The sequence below is a fragment of the Elephantulus edwardii genome, unplaced genomic scaffold, assembly GCF_000299155.1.
Source record: "Elephantulus edwardii isolate Elephantulus edwardi_28Jun2011 unplaced genomic scaffold, EleEdw1.0 scaffold00057, whole genome shotgun sequence".
Lineage (NCBI taxonomy): Eukaryota > Metazoa > Chordata > Mammalia > Macroscelidea > Macroscelididae > Elephantulus > Elephantulus edwardii.
Window position 1 is genome coordinate 14,404,205 of NW_006399807.1, and position 11,451 is coordinate 14,415,655.

The 11,451-nt window shown below is 38.0% G+C and overlaps 1 protein-coding gene across 1 annotated transcript in view; it reads left to right on the top strand.

The window, feature by feature from the left end:
- Positions 1-11,451, top strand: part of GORAB (golgin, RAB6-interacting) — a 33,162-nt gene that overhangs the window by 17,626 nt on the left and 4,085 nt on the right. The window contains 2 exon segments of the mRNA XM_006887461.1: positions 346-447; positions 2,968-3,108. Coding sequence (XP_006887523.1) covers positions 346-447; positions 2,968-3,108 — 243 coding nt within the window.

An 11,451-nucleotide genomic window follows, 5' to 3' on the forward strand; every position in this document is an offset into this window, starting at 1 on the left:
GCGGTTGGTACAGGATAGAGCAGGGTTTAGGGCTGTTGTGCATAGGGTCGCTATGAGTCGGAAACGACTAGACGGCACATAACAACAACATATATTAATATATATAAAATTAATTTCAAAGGGCCAATTTATATAAGCCTCCTTTTCTTTAGATCATAGTATAGTCTTTGTTCCTATTAGAATAAAATATTGAGCTGCAGATGGATTCCTTTTAGGAGGACTTTTGAAAGAAAATATACATAATCTAGTTGATTAAATTTTATACTTAGAGGACTGAGACTATAAGGTGTGAGTTAGGGTGGCAGTCTCTCATAATTTATTCAGGTACATATTTTTGCTCCCCAGGCAAGAAAAATCTCGTTGGGAAGTGCTCCAACAAGAGCAACGACTAATGGAAGAGAAAAATAAACGGAAGAAAGCTCTATTGGCCAGAGCAATTGCAGAAAGGTAAGACATATGGACCCGGAGAGCTGTTTGTAATCTGAAGTCAGTGAGTCATGTTTTATATTTACTTTCCTGTGTCTGTATAAAATGATTCTTTCTTTGTTGTTGTTGTTATTAGTATGTGCCATTGGGTGGGAACTGACACATGGCTGACCCTCCAGAGGGTTTTCTGGGGCTGTAAATCACAGAGGAAAAGGTTACCCATCTTTCTCCCATGTAGATTCAAACCACTTACCTGTGGGTTGGGAGCTCAATTCCTTACCACTAGGCCCATAGAGCACCATGATATTTCTTTGCAGCCATGTAAAGCTAATTAAACAGATTAAGCTTCAGACTGCCACAATGGGCTCCAGTGTGTCAGGAAGTGTGAGGATGGCACAGGATAGAGCAGTGTTCAGACCTTTTGTTCATAGGGTTGCTATGAGTTGTTCTTGACTCAGCGGCACCTAACAATGACAACAACAAATAATGATGCCGAAATTCTGGGTTTCTGGACTTTTTCGTAAGGACTTTTGAAGCATCAGTATTTTTCATTTTACCATCTACACTTTTATAAGAGGAAGAGTAAATAGTTTGTCAATCATCAGTTCGTCAATTAGCAATAAATAAGCAACCTCTTTGTCCTTACATGGTTTGTAGCTTAGTCTGCTGTGGGCTTAGAAAATCTAGTTTAGTCAGCAAGGCAATAATTGAGAATAGTGAGAACTAAATGCAAGCAAATACTCAGTGGTATTTTGGTTTTGGATCTTTGGAAAAATTTGGCACAGCTTGACTTAAGTGGCTGGAGTGCATTTCTTGGAGACTTAGAGGAGCTAAGAGAGACAGATGGCTTGAAGTTATTTGGAATTTTTCTATCCCAGAAGGATATGAAATATTTGAAAATACTTAAAAATACTGATATTTTTTAACCTCTTACAGGTGAATGGTACACTTTCATCCTTCATGAAGCATAGGAAATACATAGCTTGCAGAGCTGCTTACAGTGTCTGAAGAGAACAACAAATACTAGAGAACAAAAAAATTATTCGTTACTGTGTAGTCAGACCTGACTCATAGTCAGCCCTCCAGTGGGTTTTCAGAGGCTGTAAGTCATACAGGAGAAGATTGTCTATGATTCGCATGAGAAGTAGCTGTTGGATTCGAACTGCTTGCCTTTAGGTTGGCAGCACAGTTCCTTACCACGAGGGCACCAAAGCACCCTGCATAAAAAATAGTGCCTTCTCTTTTTTTTTTACAAATGATTTTTTTTCACTTTTTAAAAATTTTATATTGGTTTGTATGCACACTTCATATACTTTGTATATCATTTATGTACATTGTGTTTCACACATTTCTTTTTTCACATTGTATTTCAAACATACATTGTGTTTTATAAAATTAATTATCATTGATCTATGCCTACTGTTAAACTGTCTTTTCCAGCCCATGGAATTTTCCTGATTTTTTTCAACCTCATTCCTGTGCCCAGCAAATTCTGTTATCCTGGTGATTTTCTCCCCTGTGTTTCCTTTCATCCCCCTCCTTCCACGTTTAGACTTTTATCACATCTTACTAGTTATCTTTCTATTTTTACAATAATGATCTTATGCAGTGTTTGTCTGTATGAGACTGAGTTATTCACATAGCATAATGCTTTATGTGGGAGTTTTTGTCTCCTTAAAGCATGTGAATGATTTTTAAAAATGTGTGAAATCATATTTACTATTTTATTTGCTTGTTCTGTTTCTTAAGTACTTAAGAGAGAGTGAAGCAACCGAGATGGGTGAGGTTGGATATCCTTTTAAACTGAGAAAGAAAAGTTGGTTGAGAACCCCACAAATAATGTTCAGGAGTAGCGGTTTTGTCTCAGAAGCTCTGGTGACCTAGTCTGACATTGCGCTGCACCTCAAAGGCAGCACCTCTCCTGTAGTTCAAATCTGCCAACCACTCCATGGGAGAAAGATAGACAGTCTCCTCTTATGTGATGTGTAGCCTCAGAAAACTGGCCTGCTGAGGAGTCAACTATGAGTTGGTTCTGACTTGATGGCAATGAATTACTTCTCTACTAGAGAAGATCCAAATTAATAAAACTTGGAGGAAATGATTCTTAAGAAAGTGCAAGCCAAATATGTTTTCAGACATAAAGAAACAGTGTTTGTTACCATAGACATCTGTTCTCAGTATGTGCTAAGTACCAGAGAAATGAAAATGAGCTTCCAGGAAGAATTAAAGGTTATAAATTTGAAAGACTCTGTGGCATGCTGTGATGAACAGGGAATATAGATATACTTTTATAGAACATCAATTCAGGAGTAAGCTACTTCCTGTTATTATTTTAAACTTTATTTTTTCATTTATCTATGCATATGCTGGTAGGAAATTTGGAAAGGAAATGGCAAAGCATTCCCTGAGAAATATACTGAAGTGAAATATTTTTTGTGTTTTTCTAATTTTTAAATCATGCTCCCCCTGCCTCTTAAGTCATGCTTTGATACACTGGGGAGATATATTTTCAGATTTTCACTCATGCTTCTGATTTTCTAGATCCAAAAGAACTCAGGCAGAGACCATGAAATTAAAGCGTATCCAGAAAGAGTTACAGGCTTTAGATGACATGGTGTCAGCTGACATTGGAATCCTCAGGAATCGGATTGACCAGGCCAGCCTAGACTATTCATATGCCAGGTGAGTCGGGGACAGTGAACTCCAACCAGGGAGTCCGGTTTAATTAATGTCTGTTGCTCTCTGAGCAAAGCATTTTCATGTGTTTTTTGTTGTTGATTGCAGTCGAGTCAAGCGACCCTATAAACAAAAGACCCCAAACCTTTATATAAGTATTGTAGTTTCTCAAAGTTCATAGAGTTTTCAGACACATGTTGTTTAGGAAGTGGATGCCACTTCTAAAAAACATGCCTCTGGAAATTATGAACTTTGAGATTTTCATATATATTATGATTTATCAACCCATTGAGTGCTGTATTTATCCCTCTTTTGTGCTAATTCAAATGCCTTTTCTTTTGTGAATATTTCATTAACACTGGACTGCCAGGTTACCCTATTACATGCCTGTTAGAGCATTTCTTTCTTACATTATTTACTTCCATTTTAGTCTTTCCTGCTGAACTATCGCTTATTTAATGTCTGGGACTCTGTTTTTATTAATATTTTGTTTTTTGTTATTGTTGTTGTTGATTGCCTTCAAATCAAGCACAAATCATAGCAACCCTATGAATAAAAGGCCTGAATCACCTCTACAACCATTGACATTTATCAAAGTACATAGAGTTTCCGGAGGCATGTTATTTAGGAAGTACATGCCACTCCAGCTTCCAAAATTAATTTTTATTTTGTCTAGCAAAATAAATACTGTATGTTGTTGTTGTTTATTGCCATCGAGTCGAGCACGACTCATAGCGACCCTATGAACAAAAGACCAGAAGCTTTTCTTTCTTTTGTTTTTTTTTTTTAATTCATTTTAATGAAAGTTTACAGACTTTGGATTTCCATTCATTTATTGTTTCACTTTTCTCCTTGCCCACCCCTCCCCCCCAATTTGCTCTTCTCTTTGAAAAGAAAAATTCTTGCATTATTAAAAAATCCCTCCCCTCAAGTCCACTTCACTGTGCAGCCTTCGTTCTGGACTCCTGTCATGACAATAATACCTAATCACATATTCCTTTTAAATAGTTCTCTGCCTCAGATGTTTCAATGCAGTATACATTATATATCCCATCTTTCTCAGTCTTCCCTCAACCCCGATATCAGTCCAGTTTTACAACAGTGACACTATGCAGTATTTGTCCTTTTTGTGACTGACATATTTCACTCAGCATAATATCCTCCATGGTTACCCAATCTGCATATTATTTCATGAGTTCCTTGTTTTTCAATGCAGCATAGTATTCCATTGTGTAAATATAGCACAGCTTCTCTATCCATTCATTTGTTGATGGGCACTTGAGTTGTTTCCAACTCCTTGCTATTTTGAACGAAGCTGCAATAAATATGGGTGTACGTATATCTGCTTGGGTGGCAGTTATGGTTTCTACAGGGTATATTCCCAGTAGTGGAATTGTAGTGGGTCAAATAGTATTTCTGTTTGCAACTTTTTGAAAAAGCAGAAACCTTTTGACAGCATCTGAGTGACTTATCCCAAAGCACATTAACTATTACATCCCAGAACCAATATTAACACATTGCCGCAAATGACAAAAAAAAAAAATGTGTTTCTAAGCACAGTCGTCAATTTAAGTGTGTGGCAAAGTGTTAAGATTATTCTTTTTACTACAAGTCTCTGCCCATCTTGTTTAGAAATTTTGATTGAGGTGATCATTATGGTACCAAAGCCTAGTTTTCATTTTAGTTTTCATCAGAGTAACATGATCTCATTTATTTTTTTAATGAAATTCATGAGTGTTTTGAAGAAAACACAACTTCATCTTGGGTATGTGAAACGTTTTCTTCTTTTCTTTTCTGTTGTGTACTGAACAAATTGGTTTGATATATATTTCCTTGGTTTCAACCACTGACTTTTTTTTTGAAAGAGGGAAAATCCTCATGGAATATTTTTTAAATGAACTAACACATGTAAAGAATTACATGGACTTTGCAAACAGATAAAAGGGCAAAAAATTAAGTCCAATTTCAGGGTTTTCAGTTCTTTCAGCATTTCTTTAATCATCCTGGTTTGATTTTTTTCACAAGGGAATGCTGTGCTAATGACTCAGTTTTGCATCTTTCTCTGAAACACTAGAAATCAATCAGAATGCCTCATTAGTCTAGGGTAAACCACAACATCAGAATGTTTATACAACAATTTATTAAAGCGGAAATGCTTGATTGTGGTTTTCAGTTCACTGTTTGGTGTTTTAGAAGGAGGTTTGTGTTGTCCTTGTCATTTCTTTTTAATTGTTGTTTGACCCCCATGCTATTAAACTTAATGGGTTGCTTTTATTAATTAAATTACTAAATGAATGCCACCAGTAGCTGATAACTGGAGGCTCCAGATTTCTGTTAATAAGGTCATTAAGGACATAACTTGGGTTAGAGTAAACTAAGCCTTCATTTTAGCACATTTTATTCTCTCTAACGTAAGTTTGCCAGAACAACATTTTTTTGCTTTCATAGCTCTTTATGTAATTAATTCCATTTATAAGATATGATGCTGGGAACCTCAACTGAAAAACAATCTGAATGTGTTTGAAATCTGTGCTTGGGTAGGATGCCTATGCATATTTAATATTGTGTAACAAATGTCATCATTTTAGCCTTCAGAGTACCACTGAGAAGATAGGATTACAGGATAAAACATCCCATAATATATAAATAAGCTTAGATTGCCAATGTTGCTTAGTAAGATAAAGATGGCAATTTTTCTTGTTCTTGCCACTGTTGTGTTGTATGTAAGTGTATGTTGTATGAGACTCTTTTTAAAAGCCCAGGTCTTTGTGTTAAGTCAAAGAGAAGCCAGAGACGATGGTGTATAGAAGCAGGCCTTTTTGTTCATGCATTAGATTAAGACTGTATTTCTTCAATTTCCCATCTGTGGTTCTTGAGAAAATATAAATTAGTTAAATAATGTTATGGCCCAGATTTCTAGTGAAAGATAGTCCTCACGGCAATCATTTTCTATGAGAGATTTACTTGATTTAAAAAAAAAAAAGGAAAATGATCTTGGTTTCTAGTGCCTGGAGGCCTTCAAGTCACACAGGTAGTTTGTGCTTGACATGGATAGTCTGAATCCACCAACAACTCCTTGAGGGAAAGATGACAGTCTTTCTTGTTAAAATTTACAGCCTCAGAAACCAAGTGGAGGGTCGCTGTAAGTCAGAATCATCTTGACAGCATCAAGTTGAGTGGTTATTTTTTTTATTAAACTAATCTGAAGGGTGATGGCTCAGACCCCCATCCCCACCCCACGGGAGGAATTACAGAAAAAAGGCCTGGCCTTCTGCTTTCATAACATTACAGACAAGAAAAATCTATTGAGTGTCTTACTCTGTAACAGATTGAGTCAACATAAGTTGGAATTCTTTGCAAGGTATTTAATTTAGTTTTTACTTTGTTGCAGTACTGGGTACAGTGCCATATTAGTGAATAGACCAGAAGTTGTTTTAAATAGTTGTCCACAGAACGGTATCAAAGTGGTATCAAAGTGGACGTCTTAAGGATGGCTTTTTGAGTACCAGCATGAAGGAATTGCTGCTTCTGCTGTTCACAGCTATGATTACAATACTGCCATATGCTGTGCAGACCAGCTTGTAAAATTGACAGTGGTTGCATATAGAATTTTTTTTTAAACTTTCATTATCAGAATAGTGGTATCTCTGAGTGGTGCAAATGCTTGTGGTTGTTCTTGGATGCTATAATTTCATTTCAACTCATATCCACCCCTTATGACAGAGTAGAACTTTCCCATAGGGTTCCTAGCCAGTAATTTGTATGGCAGTTGATTTCCAACCCTTTCTCCCATGGAGCTGCTAAACAATTCACACACTCTTCTGCTAACCCAAAGGTTGGAGGTTTGAGTGCCCTGTGATGCCAAAGAAGACAGGTCTGGAAGTGAGGGTAAAGGTGATGGTGGACAAACAACTTTATTTTGAAATTTTAATGGAAATTTAAGATAGTGGATCTCTTGTATGTAGTGGTCTCAACTCAAACATAAAAATGTAGAAAAGATAGTCCTGATACTTAAATTGTTCTATTTAATTATTTAAATTCTATTAAATTATCTATTAGAATGATTAGCGAAGACACCATATTTCAATTTTATCTTTAGAAATACATTTTTCTTTTCACTCAGTGATTCTTGAGTGAGAAAATTCACTTAGGAGAACTTTTTCTGACATTTCCCTTACTTAATTGATCTTGAGGAGCCCTTGTTGCCTAGTGGGGAAGGAGTTATACTGCCAACCCGCAGACCACTGGCTGCTCCTCGGAATAAAGATGGGCAGTCTCCTTCCTTGAAATTGACAACCTCTGAACACCTGCTGGAGGGTCAGGTTTTAGATGTTTCCAACTCATGGACACATAACAACAGTTGGGTTTTACCAGCTAGAGTGTCTGTCTCTTCATTCTTATTACTTCCTTGGACTACTGGACAACTTAAAACAATAGGTATTGATTCACCATTCTGGAGGCCAGAAATCTAAAATGTTTAGTGTTGGTAGGTAGGGCTGCACTCCCCTCTGGGGACTTCAGTAAAAGCCATCTTCTTTTATGGTCTCTAGGTCTTTGGCTTGTGGCTGCATCACTTCTCTGTCTATATACTTCCTTCTCATCCCTCACAAAATCCTGTATGCTTCTCTCCTCTAAGAGTATGTTGTTGTTGCTTTTGGGTCGGGACTGACCCATAGCTGACCCTCCAGGGAGTTTTCAAAGGCAGTAAATCACACGGGAGGAGATTGCCCATCATTCTTCCCCACAGCTACTAGTGGGTTCAGACTGCATGCCTTTGGGATTGCAGTGCAGCTTCTTAACCACCAGGCCATAAGAACTCCCCTTTGAGAACAGGTTGTTGTTGAATACCGTTGTGTCAGAACTGACCCATAGCTGACCCTCTGCCAGATTTTCAGAGGCAGTAAATCGCATAGGAGGAGATTGCCCATCCTTCTCCCATGGAGCAGCTGGTAGATGTGAACTTCGTGCCTTCAAGATTGCAGCACAGTTTATTACCATTAGGCCAACAGTGCTCGCTTTTATAAGTATTATTCACAGCTACTTGGGATTAGGAACTAACTACATCTTTGGGGATCCACTTCTCCTATTACTCACATCATTCTTCTGATAACTGGGAAGTATATTTCCCTGTGAGTTTTCTTCACTTTGCCCTTATTAACAGAAAATGGAAAAAAAAATAGAAAAAGAATTATCAGTTCTGTTCATTGGGCACTTAAGAAAAGATAGTGTCTTGGGTCTTTTCTACTTTCTTGAAAAGTGATAGAATTCTTGTACACACAGAAAACTAAAAGATAATAGTGCTTTCCACACTGTTTTAGGTAATTCTGTCTGTGTTTTATTTTCATTTTTTAGCATAGCATAATTGATGAATGACGATGAAATAGTTCCTAAAGGGATGAAATAATAAAGTGTTTCAGGATACAGAGAAAATAAGATCTCTATAATAAACCTTAGATTTCTAAATTAGTTTAGTGGACCTTTTGGAAATTCCAAAATAGAATTAATATAACTCTAATTTTTTAAATGAAAGTCTATCTTTGTTTTGCACTTTGAGATAACTTCTAAAGAAGGATATTGTTTTTGTTGTTATGTGTCCTTGACTTCGCTTGTGACTCGTAGCAACCCTATGTACAATAGCCCTGAAACCTTCTCTGTCCTGTGCAAACTTTACTGTCTCTGCCATGCCTACTCTCTTTACCTCAGTCACTGAATCAATCCATATCAATGATGGTCTTTCTCTCTTTCTCTGTCCCTCTACCATTCCAGGCATGACATTCCTCTCCTAAGACTGGTTGCTCTTTTGTAGCATGCCCAAAGTATGTCAGACAAAGCCTCAGAATTCTTGCCTCCAAGAAAAAGCCTGGTTTCACCCTCTCCAAGACAAACTAGTTTGTTCTCCTGGCAGTATATTCAACACTCTTCTCCAGCACCACAGCTCAAAGGCATCAGTTCTCTTTCTATCATTCCTAGTCATTGTCCAGCTCTCTGAGGCATAGCAGTGAAGACTGTGGCATGGATCAGGTACACTCTAGTCACCCGATTGAAATTGTTGCTCTTCAGTACTCTGGAGAAACTCCTGAAAACAGCCTTTCCCAATGCAATTCATCTCTTGAGTTCCTGGCTTCTGGTATCAAGAGTGTTGATTGTGGAGCCAAGCAAACTAAAGCTGTTAACAATCTCAATCTCTTCACCATCTATCATGATGCTGCCAACTGGCCCAGTGGTGAGAATCTTTGTTTTCTTGATGTTGAACTTCAATCCATATTGAAGGCTGAAGTCCTTGACCTTCTGCAGCAAGTTCTTCAGGTCCTCCCCACTTTCAGCAAGCAGGATTGTATCATCTGCATAATGCATGTTGTGGATGAGCCTTCTGCCAATCCTGATGCCACATTTATCCTCATGGAGCCCAGCCTCTCAGATGATCTGTTCTGCATGTAGATTGAAAAGGTATGGAGACAGGATACCTCATGAAATGTCAACCCATAGAAATAGCAAACTAAACCCATCACTGTTGAGTTGATTCCTGTTTCATGTATAGGACAGAATAGAATTACCTCAGGATTTTTTTTTAAGGCTGTTAAGAATTTACAGAAGCAGACTGGCATCTTTCTCCAACAAAATGACTGTTGTTGTTGTTGTTGTTGTTATGTGCCGTCAAGTCGTTTGCAACTCATAGTGACCCTATGCACAACAGCCCTAAACTCTGCTCTGTCCTGTGCCAATCACACTGTCTCCAATACACCCATCCCGATTACCCCAGTCACTGAATGAATCCACCTTATAGAGGGCCTTCCCCTCCTGCGCTGTCCCTCCACCCTCCCAAGCATGATGGCCCGCTCCAAGGACCAGTCCCTCCTTACAACATGTTCAAAGTAAGTCAGACGGAGCCTCAGAATCCTTGCCTCCAAGGAGCAACCTGGTTTAACCCTCTCCAGACTGAATCTGGTTGTTTACCTAGCAGTCCATGGTACCCTCAGTACTCTTCTCCTGCACCACAATTCAAAGGCATCAATTCTCCTCCCATCCTCCCTAGTCATTGTCCAATTCTCTGACGCATAACAAGTGATTGCAAAGACCATGGCCTATACCAGATGCACCTTAGTCTCCAGAAAGACAACATTGCTCTTCAGGACTTTGGAGAGGTCCCTAACAGCAGACTTTCCCATCGCAATACGTCTTTTAATTTCCTGGCTGCTGGTGCCAAGAATGTTGACTGTGGAGCCAAGCAAACTAAAGCTGTGAACAATCTCAATCTCTTCACCATCCATCCTGATGCTACCAATTGGTCCAGTGGTGAGAATCTTTGTCTTCTTGACATTGAGTCTCAATCCATATTGGAGGCTGCAGTCCTTGACTTTCAGCAGCAAGTACATGAGGTCCTCCTCAGTTTCAGCAAGCAGGGTTGTGTCATCTGCATAACGCAGATTGTTGATAGATCTTCCACCAATCTATCCACTTCTGAAATAGCAGGCCTCTGAAAACCCTATATAACAAAATGACTAGTGGATTCATCTATCTAACCTTCCAGTTAGTGAATGCTTGCTCTAACCTCTGTACCATGAGAACCCATTATAAATAGTTCAAACATCTCAAAAACAAAATAGAAAACCTACAAAGGGGACATAAAAGTGTACAGAGTGTTGATGATCGAAATATTTTTAATTTTAGGGTTACTGAAATCAGGATGCAGTTTCTAAAATCCTTTAAATAGCATTTATTAAGTCATTCAGTATAGCATTCATTAAATCATTCAGTGTTTCTTTAAAATAACAAAATAATTCTATAATTACATTTCCAGTTTAGTTTGTCTTCTGTGTTCTGTATAATACTCTTTATTATTTTGTTCTAAAATAAATCATCCTGCCCTTACTTAGTATTACCCCACCTGATCCCCAGACTGGCAGTGCTGTTTGTGAAACTAATCAGTATTTGAAATATAAATCACTCTATACGAGGATATATGTGCAGTTTTCTTGCCAGGAGGACTTAAGTAAATAAACAAGAAGCAAAGTCTTTATTGATTTATTCCAGGTACAATATCAGTGAAAACCTAGGGACCTGTTTGCAGATGCTAATTTGAATTCAGTATTCATGAGCTCTGCTCATGAGCTTGGGGAGGCACAGACTTGCAGAGAAAAGAGGCTTGAGAAAAACAAGGCGTTGGCTTAGAGAGAATGGTGCAGGACCTCTTGGCTTGATGCAAGAGTGTTCATAATATAATGAGTTATGAAAATGAGGGCTCAAGCTATCCAACAGAGTATCTGTAGAATAGGTCTTTAATTCAAATAATTATTGGTGAGGGAAGAAGCTAGTTTACCCATTAAATTTACTTAGTAGGAGATTTTTTTT